At 47.9% G+C, this 24,331-nt stretch overlaps 1 protein-coding gene across 2 annotated transcripts in view; it reads left to right on the top strand.

Moving 5' to 3' along the window:
- pusl1 (pseudouridine synthase like 1) overlaps positions 1-24,331 on the top strand; it is a 112,634-nt gene that overhangs the window by 36,741 nt on the left and 51,562 nt on the right. For both annotated transcript variants that reach the window (XM_070860336.1, XM_070860335.1), the window contains exons 3-4: positions 1,015-1,202; positions 15,145-15,294. In XM_070860336.1, coding sequence (XP_070716437.1) covers positions 1,015-1,202; positions 15,145-15,294 — 338 coding nt within the window. The remainder of the gene's footprint in view (positions 1-1,014; positions 1,203-15,144; positions 15,295-24,331) is intronic.

Here is a 24,331-nt window from a genome sequence, read left to right as displayed (position 1 = left end):
ATCACGGCTGATCTGATCATGGACTCAGCTCCACTTCCCGCCCCCCCCATAATCCCTTTACTCCCTTATCGCTCAAAAATCTGTCTTATTTTCCCAAGTAGTTTCCATTCCCCTGAAAAGTGAATAGAGAAGCCTGGAGAACTGTGCAAAATGCTTCAGTTTTTTTGGCAAAATGTTGCAGTTTCCCCTGCTTTGCAGTACAGATACAGCTGTGGACTGGTTCATGGGGTTCTCTGCAGTTGATCTAATAAAAACAGCTGTTTAAAAAAAATTATATGACAAACGGAGGTCTTCCATGTGGCGACTTCGGAGTTACAATTGACTGTGGAGAGCGAAATCGGAAACCAAGCTTGTGCGTGAAGAGCATGTGGCAGTGTAAAGAAAGTCTAGTCTGTTTAGAATTACGGGCAATTAAACCAGACCATTCCAGCTCTGGGGTCCCTCCTGTTGCATTGTGTTTCTGCTGAGAGTGTTGTAACGATGGCCACGCGCTTTCAGTCACCACGACTGCTCGGAGAAACTCCGCAGAATATTGTTCCAGTTTCAGGGAGTCTCACTTCCGGGATATGACCACAGTAGAATGGCCCTTGTGACGTGATACCATCGTGCACATTCTTTTCTTCCAACACCTCCTTCCTCTGACCTCAAACTGTGAATCTCCTCACCTCACCTCGCCTTACACTAGAAATCATAACTGATCGTTTACTCATGTAACCCTTAACAAACCATCAAGCTCTTCTCCCTCCTTTTTAACAGAGGCTTTGACGTGTTTAAAGCCTCCAGTAAAATGGCAGAGAGAGGAATTTAATATGAGCATCAAATACGTGTTTGATACCATCACTGATAGTCATTTCCAGGCTGTTTTTCACCAAGTGCCAGGCTTTTAAAATCCAGGCTTGGCGTCACTTAGTCCGTCTGATTTACTTAGCTTTGATTTCTAATGAAAAGATATTACTGGACTGAAGTTGTGCAATTGTGCTGCAGTTTACTGACCTGTGACCCACTATATACCAGGGAGCGGTGCAGAAACTCCGGCCCATCAATGAAGTCAACATCTCGATCTCCAGCCGTACAGACAGTGGAGTGCATGCTCTGTGTAATTCTGCTCACCTCGACATCCAGAGAAAGGAGGGAAAGCCACCATTTTCAGAGCAGCTCCTTGTTGACGCGCTCAACTTCCATCTGAAACCTGAGCCAATCAGGTAAGTTAGCAGGCCAGACGGGTGCAGTGGGCCAGACGGGTGCAGTGGGCCAGACGGGTGCAGTGGGCCAGACGGGCAGTGACCCAGACGTGGGCAGTGGGCCCGACGTGGGCAGTGGGCCAGACGGGTGCAGTGGGCCAGACGGGTGCAGTGGGCCAGACGGGTGCAGTGGGCCAGACGGGCAGTGACCCAGACAGGGGCAGTGGGCCCGACGTGGGCAGTGGGCCAGACGGGTGCAGTGGGCCAGACGGGCAGTGGGCCAGACAGGGGCAGTGGGCCCGACGTGGGCAGTGGGCCAGACGGGTGCAGTGGGCCAGACGGGCAGTGGGCCAGACAGGGGCAGTGGGCCAGACGGGCAGTGACCCAGACAGGGGCAGTGGGCCAGACGGGCAGTGGGCCAGACAGGGGCAGTGGGCCAGACGGGTGCAGTGGGCCAGACGGGTGCAGTGGGCCAGACAGGGGCAGTGGGCCAGACGGACAGTGGGCCCGACGTGGGCAGTGGGCCAGACAGGGGCAGTGGGCCAGACGGACAGTGGGCCAGACAGGGGCAGTGGGCCAGACGGGTGCAGTGGGCCAAGCAGATGTTGGTAAATCGAACACAACCTCGGTTTGATTCCAGCTGCAGAGACAGATTCTGAGGAAGCTCCTTGGTTTTGTTTTGCACTACGTTTGGGTCTGAGATGTTTTCGGACCACGGTGTTGGGGAATCAGTATGGGTGGGATTGTATGACTCGATAGAGTTTGTTATATCAGCAACAGTCCCCCTCAGCCATGTTTCCTTTGCCAGGTTGCTCAAGAGATTACGCTCTCGGCTCAGATAATATAAGGCCAGATGTTTCCAGCTGCCACAAAATTCACCCTCACGAGAATTCAAAAATGTTTTGAAATTTGGGTGTTCACCAATGTTCCCTGTAATTTTTTGGGATGCGTGTCCCTTTAAGTGGCTGCGTGGCCCACTCAAACCTTGGCGCATGCGCGGTTTCTCCCATGCAAACGCTGGTGAGCAGCCTGTGCGGGACCTCCAGAGCTCTGTGCAGCCGCACAGCTTAACGGGAACATTGATGTTCTCCCTGGGAAATCACCTGATCAAAGTATACAGTATTAGCTCTTGAAGCGCCTCAACAAACGAATAAATCTCTGGAAATGTTGAATTCATTATTTTGTGATTGGCTTCCAGAAAAATACAATTTTCCTCAGATGAATAAATATCAGAGCTGCACGAATGAATATACGGAGTCTACACCTTGGAATAATATATTACTGCTGTGATCAAGTGTCGTTTTTTTAACAAGCAAAATTTAATCAGCGTTTATCAAAAGCGCTTGAATAGACAGGGCTTGGAACTCACATCCTTTGGAAATACCAGTCATCCGATCAATCATAACTTCTGCAAAATGCCTCAGGAAGCATTATTTACCTGAGATAAGAAGTCGAAGGTATTGTGTAAATGAAAATCTGAGAAAGAACAAAATGGTCTGGATTATTGATCACTGGGCTAGTGCTTCGCAAAACACCATGGTTTCTCTCTGAACCATGTCTGAGAACTTGACCCAGCCTCCGAATGCTGTGACCTTTAGCTTGGCTCTTTTGCTTTTGGCATCTGAAAAAGCATTTTAGAACCATTTCTGGAATAAGGACTCGTATCTCTGTACATAAGAGTATTTCAGTTTGTGAGCGTTTTGAAAATTATTTCAATAACGTGATGAGGAATCTGCGTATGTTTACAACTATTTAAAAAAAAATTAACTTCATTTCTTTCAGAAAGCACATCATGTTGAAAGCGACAGAGAGCTCTAAAGATATAGATACGTAGCAAGGAAGTCAGGCTAAACCTTTATAAAGCATTGGTTAGGTCTCAGTTGAAGTATTGTGCCCAATTCCGGGCACCACACTTTAGGAAGAATGTCAAGGTCTTGGAGGAGGTGGTGGAAGCAGCTCCAATAATAACTTTCAACAGGAAATTGGATATATACTTGAAAAAGAAAAATTTTCAAGGCTATGCTGAAAGAGCAGGGGAGTGGGACTAATTGGAGAGCTCTTTCAAAGAGCCTCCTTTGCATGACTCTTGCATGGGCTATAGATTCAAGGTCATTGGCAGCTCTCCAGCACCTCAGCCAAATTGGCATTCTCCAAGTGTGGACCTCGAGAGTGAGGGTTGACAGGCTATTTGACAGTAGGGGCATCACAGTCAACCCCCTACCTAGTTCTCAGCAAACATCCACATAAGTGATTTTCTAGCAGGAGTGAACGGATATAAGTCAGGAGCAGGATCCCTGCCTTATGTCCCTTCCCTGATCCAGGGCACTGAGATTGATTGTCTACTGCTGCTAACTCAGAGTAGTCCAGGGATTAACCCTTGGATGGTCTTACTCAGTATGACTCGGTTCCATTCGGGTTAATACACTTGCCAAATGAGTCATCGGAGTCGGTGGCAGCCAGGGAGTTTAACCAGAGGATGTGAGTTTGAGCATGCAGCGTAATTAAAACATTGAATGACTAGCAGTGCTTCCTCAAATATCTTTCAGGGATGTTTCATTAAAACTGAGATTACAGAGAGGGTGCTGAAAATCCACCCAGTATAATCTTAAAACAAACCCCTCTAACGACAGGAGGACATGGACAGCATGGCCGTTCACATAATTATCTGGACCAGAGCAAAATCTTTCACATCATCAAATATTTCCAGAAGAAACAGTAAAAAGTCAAACTCCAAGGTTCACTGTGTGGGGTGGAGCTGGAGGATATGTAAGAACTGGATAGAGTTGCCAACTAACATTAGACAACCTGGCACCATTCCAGGCATTCCAGTAAGGTCTTTGCAATAAGTGATTACAGTAAATGACTGGTCTGCGTAGATTTTTTCTAGTGTATCCAAATCAATACATTGATTTTGTACAAGACACAATTTAAAAACTATTCTGTAGCCCCCAAACCAACAATGCTAGAAAGCGCAAGCATTTCATTATCGTTCCACAAGAGATACTTCAATTCCTAAACTTGATACGATGCCCATTTGATGGAGACTGCTTTAGTATTCAAGCAACACTCCATTCTAGAGTGTCCTTGGCTTACAGTGGAACTCCCGCCTCTGAATCGGAGCAACAAAGAGCCAAGCCCCACTCCAGAGACTTGAGCACATAATCTCGACTGACAGTTCAGAGCAGTACTGAGGGAGTGCTGCACTGGTTGCAGTGCCATTAAACCGAGGTCCCGTCTGCCCTCTCAGGTGGATATAAGAGATCCCATTGCAATATTGGAAGAACAGCAGGGGAGTTGAAGGGTAAAGGTTAACCTTTATCCTTCAACCAATACCACCGAAAAAGGTGATCTGGTTATTTAGTTCAGTACTGTTTGTGGGACTTTGCTTTCTACAAATTGGCTTCCTACACTTCAGAACCACTTCATTGGCTGTGAAGCACTTTGGGACATCCTATGGTCATCAAAGGTGCTTTCAAGTCATGGTACAGGTTGAACCTCCATTATCCAGAACTCCCTAATCCAGAACTCCCTTATCCAGAACCACCCCTCGCCCAGAATCATTCCCAGCCACCAGGTGGCGCATGCGCAGAACTCCGACATGAACAAATTGAAGTCCTTCCTCGCTGCCGACTCCCGCAATCGCGGGCCTGACCCCGCGATCCACCCCATGATCTGTCTGCCACACTCCCAGCCCCAAGCCAATCAACCCCGATATCCCCTTGCTCAGTACCTGTACCATCCAATTTAACATGACCACCCCTCGTCCGGAAAAATCCCTTATCCAGTACAGGCCAGGTCCCGAAGGTTCCGGATAAGGGAGGTTCAACCTGTACCATGCTTTTGAATGTTGGCACGTACATTGAGGCTGAATTCTTATCGAAGTATACCCACAGTATAACGAACAGAGGCTGAGAAATACAACAGTGCTGTGCCCGTTTTTCAGATGTAAAACTGCTGCCTAAGCATCCAATATGGCGGATGCGGTGCGCGCGTTCATTTCGCTCTGGAAGGGCGCCACCCGTCATATTGATTACATATTACACAGGATTACATAGGCTATACGGCACAGAAACAGGCCATTCGGCCCAACCAGTCCTTGCTGGCGTTTATGCTCCACTCAAGCCTCCTCCCATCTTTCCTCATCTAAATCTATCACCATAACCCTCGATTCCCTTCTCCCTCATATGCTTGTCTAGCCTCCCCTTAAATGCATCTATACTCTACCTCTCCACCACTTCTGTCGACCCCTGCTTGGTATCTAAATTGTCAGGCTGCTTGTCCGACATCCAGTACCGGATGAGCAGAAATTGTCTCCAATTAAATATTGGGAAGACTGAAGCCATTGTCTTTGGTCCCTGCCACAAACTGCGTTCCCTAACCACCGACTCCATCCCTCTCCCTAGCATCAGTCTGAGGATGAACAAGACTGTTCACAACCAAGGTGTCATATTTGACCCTGAACTGAGTTTCCAGCCACATATCCGCGGCATAACTAAAACCGGCTTTTTCCACCGCCATAACATTGCCCGTCTCCGCCCCTGCCTCAGCTCTTCTGCTGCTGAAACCCTCATTCATGCCTTTGTTATCTCTAGACTTGACTATTCCAACTCACTCCTGGCCATGCTACGTAAACTTGAGGGTATCCAAAACTCAGCAGCCCTGTCCTAACCCGCTCCAAGTCAAGATCCCCTGTGCTTTCTGACCTACATTGGCTCCTGGTTAAACAACGCCTCGATTTCAAAATTCTCATCCTTGTTTACAAATCACTCCATGGACCTGCCCCTCCCTATCTCTGTAATCTCCTTCAGCCTCACCACCCCCTGAGATATCTGCGCTCCTCAAATTCTGCCCTCTTGAGCATCCCTAATTATAACTGCTAAACCATTGGTGGCCGTGCCTTCAGCTGCCTGGGCCCTAAGCTCTGGAACTCCCTCCCTAAACCTCTCCGCCTCTCTACCTCTCTTTCCTCCTTTAAGATGCTCCTTAAAACCTACCTCGTTAAACAAGCTTTTGGTCACCTGCTGTAATTTCTTCTGTGGCTCGATGTCAAATTTATCTCTTTGTCGGTAACACTGTTGTGAAGCACCTTGGGCCGTTTTACTACATTAAAGGCGCTATATAAATAAAACTTATTATTATTATTCGCTTCAACCGCTCCCTGTGGCAGCGAGTTCCACATTCTCACCTTTCTCAGGGTAAAGTAGTTCCTTCTGAATTCCCTAATGGATTTCTTGGTGACGAGCTTATATTGATGGCCTTTAGTTATGCTCTTCCCCACAAGTGGAAACATTCTCTCTGTATCCACTCTATCAAAACCATGAGCCTTTTTTCAAGAATAAAGAGACCCAGCCTGTTCATCCTTTCCTGATGTGTACACCCTCGCATTTCTGGTATCGTCCTTGTAAATCCTCTCTGCACCCTCTCCAGTGCCTCTGTATCCTTTTTACAACATGGCGACCAGAACTGTACGCAGTACTCTAAGGGCTGGGTTTTCAGTCTTCTGCCGCTCCGGTTAGTGCCCCTGAGGGGTGGCAATGGTGGCAGTAAGCATTTCCAGGCAGGTGCCAGCTTCCAGCACCCCGCCGGGACATTCGGTGTTGGTTTTGACGGGGCGCGGAGCAGTACCGCCCAGGAGAGGCAAGCCGTGTGCAATGCCCCTGGTTGTGACACCGGCTCGATTTTTGGCTGCCGCCCGATCCATAGATGCAATACTGCGACCGCCTGTGAAAGCAGGCAGTCCGAGCTGTCACAGCCCCAGTGAGGTAAGTAATGTCGACCTCAGGCAAGTGCGATTATTTTTTTTTTTTGCAATTTATGTTGGGGTGGCGTGAGTTATTTATTGGGAATGTTTTTGGTGGGGTTATTTTTCAGGTTTTTATCCCCCCTCCCCCGCCAGGCCTCTCTTACAGCGCTCTGAGGCCGGCTGTTTAGCTCAGGAGTTTCACTTGCTCAGCCGGCCTAGCGCCCTGAGAGAGGTGTGTAACGCCTCCCATCGTGCTCTGCCCCACACTCAGGGCCCAGCTGATGAATTTTGCCGACTGAGGCACAAACTTTACCGCCCCACCGCCCTGAAATGAGCAGAACCGAAAGTCCAGCCGAAATGTGTGGGCCAACCAAGGGTCAATACAGGTTTAGCATAACTTCCCTACTTTTTAACTCTATACCTTTAGAAATAAACCCTGGTGCTTGGTTTGCTTTTTATGGCCTTGCTAACCTGTGTCGCAACTTTTAGTGATTGGTGTATTTGTATCCGAGATCCCTTTGTTCCTCTACCTCACCCAGACGCGCATCCTCCAAGTAATGTGACCTCCACATTCTTCCTACCAAAATGCAATACCTCACATTTATCTGTGTTGAACCTCATTTGCCAATGATATGCCCATTCTGCCAGTTTACTAATGTCCTCCTGTAATTTGGTGCCGTCCGCCTCAGTGTTGACTATCCGCCCACCCCCTCTCCAAATTTGGTGACAGCCGCAAATTTAGAAATTGTGTTTTTGATTCCAAAGTCCAAATCATTAATATAAATTGTGAACAGCAGTGGTCCTGGCACTGATCCTTGTGGAACACCACAACCCACCCTCTGTCACTGTGAATAGCTACCCTTTATCCCCAATCTCTCCCCATCTATTGGTAAAGACAGAAGAAGAGGCATCCAGGACCTGTGCCTGAAACAGGCGTTAGGCCCTTTGCATATTCAAATAGGGGGCGGGGGGGGGGGGGGTGGTCTAATGCTTGTTGGAGGCCCCCTTTGTAAAACCGCTCTGAACTTAGCCGGTGCCGTGCCGGCAAGTGTGGTCTACCTGTGACCTAACCAGCGGGACTGCTGGAGGCCATCGCCAAAAAAGTACGAGTGTGGAGCCAGGAGTGTTCCATTGCTGGCACCCTCCCAATCAGCTCCTCCCAATCACTTCCCCCCTCCCTCCCGATCACTTCCCCCCTCCCTCCCGATCACTTCCCCCCTCCCTCCCGATCGCTTCCCCCCTCCCTCCCGATCGCTGCTCCCCTCCCTCCCGATCGCTGCTCCCCTCCCCCCCGATCACTTCCCCCCTCCCTCCCGATCGCTTCCCCCCTCCCTCCCAATCACTTCCCCCCTCCCTCCCGATCACTTCCCCCCTCCCTCCCGATCACTTCCCCCCTCCCTCCTGATCGCTGCTCCCCTCCCCCCGATCACTTCCCCCCTCCCTCCCGATCGCTGCTCCCCTCCCTCCCGATCGCTGCTCCCCTCCCCCCCGATCGCTTCCCCCCTCCCCCCCGATCGCTTCCCCCCTCTCTCCCGATCGCTTCCCCCCTCCCCAGGCCAATGTATAGAAATTCCATGTTTCCAGTTCAATTGTACTGTGAAGAAATTCAGCCTTCAGTTTTGTGATTTTATTTGATCTTTCTGAACGCAATGACTCATAGGGTGCGGTTTTATGGCTGTCAGGTGTGCACCAATGCCTCAGTATTTTTAGCACATTGATTATACTGTAGGAAAAATCGCACTTAAAGCACTGTGTTCATTACCTTTTTTGGGTGTTACGCATAATTCATCTTAATTTGGTCCCACCCCTATCACTACCAGCGACAGTATTTTCAGCTTGGGACGTGGTAAGGGCCCATTTATTGCCCATTCCTGGTTGCCCTGACAACTGAGGGGCTTGCTCAGAGGGCTTTAATAGTGTACCACACTTGCCCTTCAGAACAGATCGGGTCGACAGCAGCTGCCTTTCCCTGAAGGACATTAATTATTTTTTTATGGCAACCCGACAGCTTTCATGGTCATTTTCCTGGTGGCAGCCCAGAAACTAACAGCGATGTGAATTCAGTTTTACAACGTGCCATTATGGGACTTCCTCTGGATTAAGCACTACACTATTGTACCCAGTGAAGCGCAGCCACGCTTGATACTGTGGTTAGCACACTCGCCTCTGGGTCAGTAGGTCGTGGGTTCAAGTCCCACTCCAGCGACTTGAGCACAAAAAAAAATCTTAAGCTGACACTGAGGGAGCGCAGCGCTGTTGGAGGAGACGTTAAACCGAAGCCCCCTCTGCTCTCTGAAGCGGATGTAAAAGATCCCATGGCACTGTTTCGAAGAAGAGTCCTGACCAATATTTATCCCTCAATCAACATAACAAAAACAGATTATCTGTTCACTATCACATTGCTGTTTGTGGGAGCTTGCTGTGCGCAAATTGGCTGCCGCATTTCCCACATTACAACACTCCAAAAGTACTTCATTGGCTGTAAAGCGCTTTGAAACATCCGGTGGTCGTGAAAGGTGCTATATAAATGCAAGTCTTTCTTTTTTTGCACTCCCTATAAGAATTCAATGGATCGTGAGCCTGGCTGACATCCCCCTCCTTCGCTAATGGTTTGAAATCAGATGTCGTACCCCAGTCTGCAATGAGATCTCTCAGCACCGATTGACAATCGAAACTAGGACCTATCGAGACTGTGTGGCTCGGAACCACACCGACCGGCACATTTACCGGCAATTGGATTTTCTTCAAACATTTTGGTCTAATCTTTACCCAGAGTGGCCTGCGGCTATGAAAACCTTCAATTATTTGTGACTGAGCTTGCTACAACCTGTGAGGCCTGTGCTTGTTGCAAGCCTCGATATCAAAGCCCAAGTTACTTTTCATCCCCCGGCCACGTGGTACATTCCAACATGACGTTGTGACCCCAAAGTATCCTCAGTCAAGCTCAACCATCTTCAGTTGATCAGAGGTATGACTCAATCTCTTTATAAAGGAGGCACTGACTGCATTTTGTTGTGCAATTCTGAATTATTACAAACACATTTTAGTTTTCTTCTTTCATTTTGTTTTCTTGGCTTTGTTTTTTCTTTCTTGGCCCTTATTCCCACACAACCTCCTTCAGCTACGAGGATGAGCCAAGCAGGTTTAAGGCTTGCATTAATCCAACAAGAGGCATACTTGGTGTCAGGCCAGATACCCAGTTTCAGCTGAATAGTTAGAAAATTTATCGCAATACTTAGCTATTAAAATAATTACTTTTTTATGTATTGTAACAGGCTTTATCCAAAGCTGTTAGAACCAAGGAGAAATTAGAAGTAAGATTTATGATCAAAGGAGTTTAGTAGCCATTTAAATGTATGTAGCAATCCTTTAATGAAAGATGAGTGAAAATAGGTCACATTTTTAAACTAGTCATTTAGTCTTACTCCAAATGTGAGAGCTGACAGTTCTGCTTTATATCGACCGGCTTTGCATAAATAGTAGGACAGCTGGTACTAAAACATTTGCCCGTCTTCTGCCCTGAACTTTCCTGTGTGACATTGGCTTCTAACCTGACACTCGTGCTCGTTATGTGCCTCCACCATGCCCGCGGCCCTTGGCAGAACTAGCTGACCCCTGACCCTCGACTCACAGCTCGCCTGGCTGAGGGAGGGAAGTTAACAGAACTGGGATTCAGGTCTCTTGCTTTCCGGCACAAAGAAACAGTATTGGGGGGGGGGGGGTGGGGGTGGGTGGGGGTGGGGGGGGGGGGTGTGGGGGGGTGGGGGGGGGGGGGTGGGGGGGTGGGGGGGGGGGTGTGGGGGGGTGGGGGGGGGTGGGGGTGGGGGGTGGGGGGGGGGGGGTGGGGGTGGGGGGGGGGGTGGGTGGGGGGTGGGGGGGGGTGGGGGGGGGGGGGGGGTGGGGGTGGGGGTGGGGTGGGTGGGTGGGGGGGGGGTGGGGGTGGGTGAGGCTACGCCAACATCCACAATGCAAGTGGAAACGTACGTCCTCTTTAGTCTCCACTTTTCAACTGAACCACAGCAAGCTGGAGGGCAGAGCTCACTGTATGGGGGATAAAATGGATCTTTCTCAGACTGGCAAGGTGCGTGGTGTGCTCAGGAAATTGCAGTTCAATGTAAATGAATGTGAAGTAATACATTTTGGAGAAATATACCCTAAAATTGTAATGTTTTCACTGGAGTGGAGGAGCAGCAATATAAGGGTACAGATACGCATAGCTTTAGGAGCAGGATTGGGGCGGGGGGAAAGCCTTAAAAAGTGCAGATCAGATTCTGAATTTTATACGCAGGGCATTGAATACAAATGCGAGGAGGTGATGGTGATTCTGTGCACGATGTTGGGTACGCCTTAGCGGGAGTATTATGTGCAGTTTTGGACAGCCCATTATTGAAACGATATTGGAACCATGGAAAAGGTGCAACTAAGCCGAAAGCAGGGATTACACCATGCACATTGACAGCCAGCGACAGAATTGTCACAATGGTTTCAAGTCCTGGCTGCAAGAGATTGCACAGTTCTGTCCTGGACTCTCATCAGTTGTATCTGTGGGGATGTCTCCTCAGACACCTGCAGATATGCACGCTTTGGTCTGTAGATATGGATGGCAACGTATAGGACGTTATGGGGTAAAAAGGGGAGAGGCATAGAGGATGGAGGGAGCTGAGATAGAAAGAACGAGAAGCATGGAAAATGGAGAGAGAAGACCACATGTTTGTGGGGCTCGCGGGTAAAATATGCAACTTTATAGTTAAATCGCTGGAATCAATCCACACCTTGGATCGGGGCTTGGAGAGAGGGGCTAATCGGGGCTTGTGGTGGGGGGGCGGGAGGTGTGGGGCGGGGGTCAGACACGATTGGGGCTTGCAGAGAGGCCATCAGGGCAGGAGGGCGGAGCTTGGCAATCGGGAGGCCATGATTGGCAGAGGGGAAGCCAGAGGCTTCCTAAGGGGACCAGGCGGGGTGGGGGGGGGGCGGGGCACTCCTGGCTCACAAGGCGTGCTATAAAAGGCACTTACCTTGTGGCACCGGCAGCTCACTCCTTCCTTTCACTGTCGGGTTTCCCAAGCCCTGGGAAACCCGTGCGGCATCTGTAACATGTGAAGCGGACTCCCAGTTGTACTGTGGGAGCCCAATTGAACTATGTTAATCAGGTGTCCCGCCTCTCCGCGGCAAGACAGTCGGGCGCCTCGGAATCTGTCGCTGGTTGGGGGCAAGTTCTCTGATTTTTCATTTCTAGCCCCCTCACAGCCCCAAACCCTCTCCCACCCGTCCATGAGGGGAAAATGTCGACTTCCTTGGAAGCCCCTCAGGCAACCCAAACGGCTCTGATTATCAACACCTGTGTTTGTCGGGAAACAATGTCAAAATTCTAATAAGTGACAGCTGTGTAACAGCGGGACACATCCCCGAACTAATCACAAAATACTGAACACGATATTTGCAGCAATCACATAACCTGGTGCCAGAACATCTGATGACGCTGCTGTGAAGCGTCTTGGGACGTTTTACTGTGTTAAAGGCACAGGAGCCCTCACTGTGCTGTCAGGCCGAAACCCTCCCCCTCCCCCTCCCTCCCCCATTGCTGACAGATCTCAGGAACACACCCGTGAGCCAAACCTCACATTCCCCCCCTACAGTTCTGCCAAAACCCAGGTTCCATCTCCACAACGATGACCTAATGCTACCAAAGCACATATCTCCCCTCAGGGCATTTAAACCCCATGTCCATCTTGATTACTCGTACATGCCTGGGGGGGGGGGGGGACGGGGGGAGAAATTCCCCAGCGCCCCAATTGGGAGCAGCAACCGGCTCGGGGCGGGACCTCCTGCATCCGGCACGGAAATCCCGCCCCGGCCGCGAAATTGCAGTTAGCGGCCTTCACAGGAAGTGGCGTGCAAATGCGTGCGCTCCACTTCCTGATGGGGCAGGTTCTGGGCGCGATAATGGGGCACGATCGGCAGCGCTGCGTGGATGATCCGCGTAGCGCTGACGCGGTTCGACGCCCTTCCCCTTCGCTGAAAGGGGAGGGCCGCTGCGCACTCTGCCAGGCCTCTGATGGCCTCCACTGGGCCACCAGGGCGGCGTGGTGCCGAGGCCCCAGCCCAGCACCCAAACCATGAGCGCCAGGCTGCGCGATGGTGGCCCAGACCACGCCAGAGAGTAGAGGAGTGGCGGACCGGAGGGTTGACCAAACAGGTAAGATGGCGGCGCGGGGCGCTCCCGACCTCCCCTTTAACTTCCGCCCCGCGAGCGGAGGTCGGCCCGGTTCGCGACCCACAGGGCTGGCACTGACCCTGCGAGCGGCAGTCTCGTGGGATGCAGGACAATATTCGCCGCGGGGCGGGAAGGGGTTGGTGCGTGTTGCTAAGGGCTTGCTGCGCATGCCGATGACATAATCGCCAGGTTGTGCAGCGGCCCGGGGCACTACCGACAGGGCACGGCACTACTGTGGCAGTACTGCCTCCGCTAACTCCCGCGCAATTTCACACGGGCCGGTAGCACACCCAGCCTCTTTCCCCCCCCCACCCTCCCCAAGAGGGGCGCCCTCTAGAGGCACAAACGGGCATCGCAGAAAGGGGCAGTTTCGACGCCCTGATACCAACCTTCAACACCTGGCTGTAAAAATGGTAAGGGACAAAAATTAAACACACAGTGACATTCATTTAGCTGTTGTCACAGAATAACGGAGAGCGGTGAAATTTGACTCCCAAACGACTAGTTAAAAACTCCGGAATGCCATGTAACGAAAACACATTTCACTCATGGCAAATCTGTGGCCCTGATGTTCTCCCTTACACGGCGGGTAAATATAATCACATTGGGGCAGAAATTCCTCTGGGGGTCTTCCCGCGGGCAATTGCCTCCTCACTGGAGATTTTTTACAGATTTACCTGGTGGCCTAGGAGGCGCCCTGATTTCCGATCAGGGCGCTCCCATGCAGAGGATCCCGACGCAGAAAATGCAGTCACGTGTGACTGCTCAGCCAATCAGATGAGTATTTCACAGGTTCCCATTAATAGCACTGAGATGCGCGTATCTACCAGTTCTCAGTGCTATTAATGGGAACAAAAGCAATCACACAAAATAATAAAAAATAAAAAACAGACCACACATATTTAAAATTAATTGAAATTAAAGTTATTATGTCTTATAAAAATAAAATATTTTCCTGATTTTTAAAAAAAATCTTTTTTAATTATGATTAAAAATAAACTTAATGTAGTGGAGAGGGCTTTTAACAATAAACTATGTGTTTATAATTTTATTTTACAACTGTTTTTGTGTGTTTTAAAACACTTGCGCCTGTAACAGTAGGCTATGCACCTGCTTTTTCAAGCGCAAGATTTTTGAGGACATTTGCTGGGCAAGATATGGGTAAATAGCCCAATCTTGCCCGTACAAATGTCCTCACTCCCGATCTGTCTACGATCCGTCAAGCTCCAGCTTGATAAATTGGAAAAGCCGGTTTTCAGCGCGTGGGCATTGGGCACTGAAAACCAGCTTTTCAGATGCCTTCCTGTAGGAACTTCGTACGGGCCCAGGGCAACGGAATTTCCACGCCGTTATCGTGAATTATGATTTTTTTTTTTAAATGCTGTTTGAAGCCTTATTTTGAACATTAGAAATTTCAGTTGCTGAGAAAAAAAATGATGGATGAATCAGTTTTTGAAAAACCATTTTGAGTAATTCAGTTGTCTCATCAGCCGACTGGACAGCAGTGTGTGACGTGTTGACATTGTGTTTTTCCATTATGAGTGTTGGTATGTTCGTATTGGGTGTTTTCTATTGTCGTTTCAATGTTAAATGTTGACATAAAAAGTTTGACTCCAAATTGTGACAGGTAAGTGGACAGGAAGTGCACGGCATGGGCAAGATTTTGAACGACACGTAGATATATTTGTATATAAGCCTTGCTCACAACCCTATATTATGTAGAGAATAACAAACAACTTTTTGTAACAGAGCAAAATTATAAAAAATTAATTGCCTGCCGGGCTTATTTTGGCACTCAGCAGCAAGTATGTCTCGGTATATAAGTTAAGCCTTGTTTAAACTATTACTAACAAGACAGATTTGCAATAATGAGTTTTGATCATAGCTTATAATGTGAATAGCAATGGACAAATCAGCAGACTTCCTAACTGTCCTGTCATTGTGACTTATTCCCTGAACCTGATAAAGATCTTTTTAAAAAAAAAAAAAAAATTTTTTTTTGGCAGCGTCTTAAAAGCCTTTCGAGTAGCTGATAACTTCCATGCTCGTTTCCGGGCTCTATCACGGACGTACGTGTACCGGCTGGCCATAGGATGCTTTCACCGCTCCCAGCTTCCAGTCTTTGAACGGAATCTCTGCTGGCCTGTAAGTAATGGGTGAGTAGAAAGATCATTTTCTGTATTATTACCATTCATTTTGGTCCCTCACGGACTCTGACCTCTCTGTGCACTGTAAGAACATACGAAAGGATAGAATGGTAAAAGAGCACTCATCAATCCAGTTTCTTTCATGGATCATACACAGGCCAGTATAGGTGGACAACCTTTCAATACACAGGCCAGAATAGGTGGACAACCTTTCAATACACAGGCCAGAATAGGTGGACAACCTTTCAATACACAGGCCAGTATAGGTGGATAACCTTTCAATACACAGGCCAGTGTAGGTGGATAACCTTTCAATACACAGGCCAGAATAGGTGGACAACCTTTCAATACACAGGCCAGTATAGTTGGATAACCTTTCAATACACAGGCCAGTATAGGTGGACAAACTTTCAATACACAGGCCAGTATAGGTGGATAACCTTTCAATACACAGGCCAGTATAGGTGGATAACCTTTCAATACACAGGCCAGTATAGGTGGATAACCTTTCAATACACAGGCCAGTATAGGTGGATAACCTTTCAATACACAGGCCAGTATAGGTGGACAAACATTTAATACACAGGCCAGTATAGGTAGACAAACTTTCAATATCCGAGCCAGAATAAGAAGTTGGATGTTGACAAAGATCCGCAGGTTTTGATTATAAAGTACGCTCGTCGATAATCTCACTGTAATTGTTAATAGATCATGCAAGACATTTTGAATATTTGTCCAGCAATATAACTTTTGAGAAGCCTTGTTTCCAGATACTTAATGTAACTGGGTTGTACTGTGTGTTTCTCATTCTCTCGTTCTTCCTCTATCTCTATCTCTCCCACATTCTATTTCTTTCACAATCTCCAGCTCGCGTTACCTATATCATTCCCGCTCTCGTTATCTCTTTCTTATTCCATTTCTCCCTGCCTGTTTCATTGCTTTTTCTTTCTTTCATTGCCCACTTCCCTCGCTCTCATTTACCCTCGTTTTCATTCCTTCCCTCTTCCCCCTTTCATTCACTTTCTCCCTTTTCTCTCTCCTCTTGTCTTATCATTCCCTCTTTCCTCCTCTCTCAATCCTCCGCTCTGATCCTGCTTCTCTGTCTCTCATTTCCTTTCGGTCATTCCTTCGCTTCAACCCCCTCTCTCATTCCTCTTCTCTTTAATTCCGTCTCCAGTTCACTCTCTCATTCCCCCTTTTCATAGAGGAATGCGTGCAATAAAGGTACAGCAGTTATCATGGACGACTTTAATCTACATATTGATTGGGCTAACCAAACTGGTCGCAATGCGGTGGAGGAGGATTTCCTGGAGTGTATTAGGGATGGTTTTCGAGACCAATATGTCGAGGAACCAACCAGGGAGCTGGCCATCCCAGGTGATGTGTAATGAGAAGGGACTAATTAACAATCTTGTTGTGCGAGGCCCCTTGGGGAAGAGTGACCATAATATAGTAGAATTCTTTATTAAGATGGAGAGTGACAAAGTTAATTTGGAAACTATGGTCCTGAACTTAAGGAAAGGTAACTTCGACGGTATGAGGCGTGAATTGGCTAGAATAGACTGGCAAAGGATACTTAAAGGGTTGACGGTGGATAGGCAATGGCAAACATTTAAAGATCACATGGATGAACTTCAGCAATTGTACATCCCTGTCTGGAGTAAAAATAAAACTGGGAAGGTGGCTCAACCGTGGCTAACAAGGGAAATTAAGGATAGTGTTAAATCCAAGGAAGAGGCATTGGCCAGAAAAAGCAGCAAACCTGAGGACTGGAAGAATTTTATAATTCAGCAGAGGAGGACAAAAGGGTTTAATTAGGAGGGGGAAAGTAGAGTATGAGAGGAAGCTTGCAGGGAACATAAAAACTGACTGCAAAAGCTTCTATAAATATGTGAAGAGAAAAAGATTAGCGAAGACAAACGAAGATCCCTTGCAGTCGGATTCAGGTGAATTTATAATGGGGAACAAAGAAATGGCAGACCAATTGAACCAATACTTCGGTTCTGTCTTCATGAAGGAAGATACAAATAACCTTCCGAATGTACTAGGGGACAGTGAGTCTAGTGAAAAGGAGGAACTGAAAGATATCCTTATTAGGCGGGAAATTGTGTTAGGGAAATTGATGGGATTGAAGACCGATAAATCCCTGGGGCCTGATAGTCTGCATCCCAGAGTACTTAAGGAAGTGGCCCTAGAAATAGTGGATGCATTGGTGATCATTTGATTCTGGTTCAGTTCCTATGGACTGGAGGGTAGCTAATGTAACACCACTTTTTAAAAAAGGAGGTAGAGAGAAAACGGGTAATTATAGACCAGTTAGCCTGACATCATTAGTGGCGAAATGTTGGAATCAATCATTAAGGATGAAATAGCAGCACATTTGGAAAGCAGTGACAGGATCGGACCAAGTCAGCATGGATTTATGAAAGGGAAATCATGCTTGACAAATCTTCTGGAATTTTTTGAGGATGTAACTAGTAGGGTGGACAAGAGAGAACCAGTGGATGTGATGTATTTGGACTTTTAAAAGGCTTTTGACAAGGTCCCACACAAGAGATTGGTGTGCAAAATTAAGGCACATGGTATTGGGGGTAATGTACTGACGTGGATAGAGAGCTGGTTGGCAGACAGGAAGCAGAGAGTCGGGATAAACGGGTCCTTTTCAGAATGGCAGGCAGTGACTAGTGGAGTGCCGCAGGGCTCAGTGCTGGGACCCCAGCTCTTTACAATATACATTAACGATTTAGATGAAGGAATTGAGTGTAATATCTCCAAGTTTGCAGATGACACTAAACTGGGTGGCAGTGTGAGCTGTGAGGAGGACGCTAAGAGGCTGCAGGGGGACTTGGACAGGTTAGGTGAGTGGGCAAATGCATGGCAGATGCAGTATAATGTGGATAAATGTGAGGTTATCCATTTTGGGGGCAAAAACACAAAGGCAGAATATTATCTGAATGGCGGCAAATTAGGAAAAGGGGAGGTGCAACGAGACCTGGGTGTCATGGTTAATCAGTCACTGAAAGTGGGCACGCAGGTACAGCAGGCGGTAAAGAAGGCAAATGGTATGTAGACCTTCATAGCTAGGGGATTTGAATATAGAAGCAGGGCGATCTTACTGCAGTTGTACAGGGCCTTAGTGAGGCTTCACATGGAATATTGTGTTCAGTTTTGGTCTCTTAATCTGAGGAAGGAAGTTCTTGCTATTGAGGGAGTGCAGCGAAGGTTCACCAGACTGATTTCAGGGATGGCTGGGCTGTCATATGAGGAGAGACTTTATTCACTGGAGTTTACAAGGATGAGAGGGGATCTCATAGAAGCATGTAAGATTCTGATGAGACTGGACAGGTTAGATGCGGGAAGAATGTTTCCGATGTTGGGGAAGTCCAGAACCAGGGGACATAGTCTTAGGATAAAGGGTAGGCCATTTAGGACTGAGATGAGTCTTCACTCAGAGAGTTGTTAACCTGTGGAATTCCCAACCACAGAGAGTTGTTGATGCCAGTTCGTTGGATATATTCAAGAGGGAGTTAGATATGGCCCTTTCGGTTAAGGGGATCAAGGGGTATGGAGAGAAGGTGGGAAAGGGGTACTGAAGGAATGATCAGCCATGATCTTATTGAATGGCGGTGCAGGCTCGAAGGGCCGAATGGCCTACTCCTGAACCTATTTTCTATGTTTCTATGTTTCATAATTTCCTCTCTCCATCCCCAACTGACCGATTCTGTGTCTTCATTCTCCTCTCTTTCATTCCCCCTCGCCATCATTCCTTCTCTCACTCTTTCTCTCCCTCTCGCACAGTTACCAGCAGTGCCTCACAAATCCGAGTAGGTCCCCACTCCAGGTAACACCAACTGCTTCCTCCGCTCGCACGGCCGGTACCACTGTGTCTTGTAGCAGCGATTAAGGGGCCGAACTTAGTGGACTCATCGCCCGCTGCCACCGGGTTTTCTGGGAGGTCTCCCCTCCGAGCGAGTTGGGTGGAGGCCTCCCGCCGGCGGGGAGAGAAGACCGCCGGGGACCACCCGCTAACGCCCAACGCGCGTAAATGTCCTACCCCCACCGAAGCTGCAGTTTGGTCCGGGCGGGAGTCCGCTGCAGCAGGGGGAAGGACCGCCGAGTGGAGGAAGGTCTAACCTCAATGGCAAGCAAGAAGACCTGCAAAAACTTATTTTCTTTACTTTTATTGCAGCGATTCAGGTGGATGGGATCCCCTGAAGGTTTTCCAGTGTTTTTTTTATTTTGGGGGAATTTTTATTTCTATCTGTCGCCCCGCCCCCCCGGGCCTGACTCAATCCTCGCCGGTACCTTACCGAGAATTGCATTTGACGCTGAGATTGGGAGCTCCCGCCCGCTGCCGCCCAGATTCAGGGCGTAAGTCGCTTTTTTGCCGCCGGGCGGTCTTTCCAGGACTTTTTGAAGAAACTTCTGCCCTGAAGTACCGTCAGGATCTCAGCGATCCTTTGGGCGGAACTTAGCCTCCACCAGGTTCGGGGCCATAATTTCCCATTTACTCCTTTCTGGGCTCTCATCAGGGTGACTGGTGTTGGCTTTCTTATGGCTTTATCTACCTGCGCTTTCAGGGAATTATATATTTGAACCCAAGTCTCTTTGTTCATCAACTGTCTGCCCATTCCATTTACCTCTGTATATCTTCCTGAAGTCTTTTACAGTCCTCCTCACTGTTCAAGAGGAGCGAAAGGGATACCACAGGTACCAGATAACGATAGAGCAGTCAGCCTAATTTCATTTAGGCTGGGCAAGCTTCTACAGGCTATAATACAGCATCAAATTAATACTCATCCAGAAACATATTAGTTCGTTAGATATATTCAAAAGGGATTTCGATGTGGCCCTTACGGCTAAAGGGATCAAGAGGTTTGGAGAGAAAGCAGGAATAGGGTACTGAAGTTGCATGATCAGCCATGATCATATTGAATGGTGGTGCAGGCTCGAAGGGCCAAATGGCCTACACCTGCACCTATTTTCTATGTTTCTATATTAAGGACAGCCAGTATATAAATGTAAGTCTTTTTTCTTACATATTCTTAAAAAGCAAGTTGTGACCAACACATTTAATTGAGTTGTTTGAAGAAATAATAGTGTGTATTGATGAAGGAAATGCAGTGAATGATGTGTATATAGGTTTTCAAAAGGTGTTTGCTTAAGGTGCCCAGGAGGAGGCTTGTTGATAAAATTAAGTAACGCAGTATTAAAGGGTGTGTTGCAGCATGATTAGCAAGGTGGCTAAAGGCCAGAAAACCGAGAGTAATGGCTAAAGGTGTGTTGTGGACTGGAGGATGTTACAGTGACACGTGTGGCCTAGGGGTCATTGTTGGCACCGTGGGTCTTCTCACTATAGATAATTGCTCTTCTCAGGTTATCGGGACACAGTATGTAAATTTACAGATGATCCAAAAATAGGGGGCCTGGTTTACTGTGACTTCAGGAGGGCATAAATTAGCAGTTTGGGCAGATGTTAGATGAAATTTAATTTGGAAAAATGCAAGATGATTCATTTGGGGAGGAAGAATAAGGAAAGAAAATACTCATTAAATGCAAAAACTTAGAAAGGAATAAGGAGACTTAATGGGGTTCAGACAAATAATCTTTAAGTTGATAATGCTGTAAAGAAAAGCACATGGGATCCTAGGCTTTATAAAAAGGGTTATAGGCAGAAGCTATAGGATAATGCTAAACTGGTAAAATCACTGGTTTGACCACAGTCAGAATTTTGCTCATTTACAAACAGTCCTTGTTTGTGGGGAACAATTGGTTTCACCCAGTTAGAATATTGATAGTTCCATCTTTGAATGACGTTCGATAAAACAAGTTTCCTTTTTCGATCAGCCGCCATCCAATATGAGAAGTTAATATGCTGTAATTTTTGGTCTTGAGGAACTTTTCTCTCGGCAGATGCAGCAGGTCCTGTTTTTGTTTCAGAATTCCAGCACCTGTAGTACTGTGGGTTGTACTTGCCTATATCTGGGGTTATTCCCCCTTCAGCTAAGTGCGCTTAGACTGGAACAGTACGGATTGTATGCGTGCGCATGTTATATTTCTAATCCGAAGCGAGGTACTTCGCCACAGAAACCTGTGGGGTTGTGTATAAATGAGTTCAAACAGAAAGAGCCAATGAGATTATCAGGTAGCGGACTGGTCCAGACAGTGTGAAGGGGGCTGAATTAACAGCAATCAGGCCATTTTAACTCCTTCTGAATTTATCTCCCTTACAGTATAGAGCTCATGGATTTCTACTTCCAATGCTTATATCATCAGTGTTACTATTTAAACAAAAGAAAATGAATAGAATTAAACAAGGTGATAAAGTCATCACACATCTCCACAGCAGTTTGATTTTTAACACTTCTCCTTTAAGAGGGAATGCACTTTGCTGTTATTATAATGTCAGTAAAGGGGACTGGCTGTTAATCCTGTCCAGGGATGAAAACCTACACTTGGCTGATAACTGCAATCGCTATTTTTCTTGCTCGACAACGAATTTCAAACAGACCCTGGCCACCATAATACCAGTCGACCGTGCCAAGGGAAATATTTTTGTTAAACTGATGGTTGCCTGGGATATTCCAGTCAGCGAGGTTGTGGGCCTAATGATGGAGCTCCAGGATTGTATTATTTCTGGCAGTCAGTGTGAGCAGCGACACCAGCACTTAGTGGGGTAGAAATGGGACTGCATTGTGCTTGTTGCTCAGGCGTAAAACGGGCCCAAAGCGGACCAATTTAGCAGCGCTGGTGATGGTCCCACCACTAAATTTGTGGGGTCCTTTTTTGTAAGATGTCCCGGGGCAGGTAAATTAGGGGCCTCCCACCTGTTAAAGGGCCCGTTTTCAATCCGCGTTGGCAATGAGCGGAGCAGGCGGATAAGTGTCATTTAAAAAAATGTAAACCCGCTCCGTGGAGCCAGAAGTAGCGGGAGTGCTCCTCCAACTACACAGGAGTCGCGATCGGCACCTCCCACAGCGGGCTCCAATCCGCCCCACCCCCCCCCCTTCCTGGGACTTCCTCGAGGGCCAGTGAGGCAGGCAGCCCGACGTTGAGGTCTTCGCCCCGACTGTGCAGACGAGGCCCGGGGACAAATTTCCATCGGTCCTCAGGCTTCTCCGTTTGAGCGACTGACGAAAGCAGGTCCGGACTCATTTCTAAGCCAATATGTTTCTGCACTTTTCTATCGGACCGAAGGCACTGAGCTCCGTCGTGAAATCTCAACAACCTAACATCTGGCAGCAGTGCCCTTCCTCATCTGCTGCCCAGAGCACAGTAGATGTCGATTAGAATTCTATCACTCTTTTACATTCGGGAGAGTTCCTGGTCTTTTCGTTCCCAGTGTTCACTCCCACCCCGCTACCTTCACCCTGATGTTGCCGCACGCCGGGTTACCGTTCCATGTGGGCTCAGTTGCATTTAGCACGTCACCCAGATAGCTTTTATGGAGATGTGAGGCTTGGTAGTGAGTGTCAGGGAGCACCCCAACCCAAACCAAACCAACCCAAGCTCCCCTGGAGCACGGGAATGGCAACACTCGAGACACAGAGCACCACTATACTAACACTCGCTACCACCAAGTGCTGGCCTGCTACGGCTTGTGCCACTGAGTGCTTGAGTACTAACATTCAGCGCTATTAGGCACCAGAGCACTAAAGTCTTACTGCCATTTAGCATTGGAGTGTTAATATCACTGGACCTGGCATTCTACCACTCGCTGACGCTGGACACTGGCGTTCTAACATTTGATGACACTGTACACTGGCGTTCTGACACTGGACACTAGTGTTCTAATTCTCACTGACACTGGACACTGGCATTCTAACACTCGCTGACACTGGTGTTCTAACACTCGCTGACACTGGTGTTCTAACACTCGCTGACACTGGTGTTCTAACACTGGACACTGGCGTTCTAACTCTTGCTGACACTGGCGTTCTAACACTGGATACTGCCGTTCAACACTCGCTGTCACTGGCATTCTAACACTAGACATTGGTGTTCTATCACTCGCTGACGCTGGACATTACTGTTCCAACTCTCGCTGATACTGGACACTGGCGTTTTGACACTGGACACTGGCATTGTGACACCGGAAACTGGCGGTCTGATATTTGCTGACACTGGATACTGGCGTTCCAACTCTTGCTGACACTGGATACTGGCGTTCCAACTCTTGCTGACACTGGATACTGGCGTTCCAACTCTTGCTGACACTGGACACTGGCATTCTAATTCTCGCTGGCACTGAACACTGGCATTCTGACACTCGCTGACACTGGACACTGGCGTTCTGCAACTTGCTGACACTGGACACCAGTATTCAATATGCAACAAATTCTCATCATGTAGATTATATCTTGTGGCTGTTATCAGCAACATTATCTGGCTTATTCTCCCCAACTCAACTTCCCTGTAACTGTGTCTGGTGCAGAATCCCACAATTACACATGTGCACCACAAGTGCACACGTGTAACATTAAGTCATTTCAGACGTGGCCGAGGACAGTGAATCAGGTGCAGGAAACGGTCTGTATTTGGCCATTCATCTCTGAAGGAGCAAAGTGGAAGTAAAAAAAACATAAACATTTCTGGCATCAAAATGTGTATTTTTAATTACCAATTAAATTTTATTATGAAACGGTCAACAATTTTTTCTCATGCAGAAGTAAAACCTACTGTCAGAACTTGGAGTTGCCCGGGTGTATTTACCGTGGTGTGGTCAAGTTCAACAGGGGAATGGGAAATTCCCAGGACTCTGGAGCAACAGTCATGTGCACAGATGTACTTGGCCTTCCCCTAGTGGCTCGGTGGTTAAATGCACGGTGAAGGTGCTTGACAGCCCCAAATCAGTCCCCCCCCCCCACTTTGTGTGTGGAGTGAGCTGAGCTCAATGGGTGCAGCAGTAGGACTCTACAATTGGCCACTGGACCTGGGGGGGGGGGGAATTCAACCAGGCCTGCCGATCTCTCATTGCCCCCGCTGGTAAGTGCACATATATGGACATGAGGTGAAGACAGGATAGGGCTCGACTCTAACACTCCCA

This window comes from Pristiophorus japonicus, chromosome 18, assembly GCF_044704955.1.
Source record: "Pristiophorus japonicus isolate sPriJap1 chromosome 18, sPriJap1.hap1, whole genome shotgun sequence".
NCBI lineage: Eukaryota > Metazoa > Chordata > Chondrichthyes > Pristiophoridae > Pristiophorus > Pristiophorus japonicus.
The sequence above is the reverse complement of the archived record's forward strand: the minus strand, read 5'-3'. Positions and strand labels throughout refer to the sequence as shown.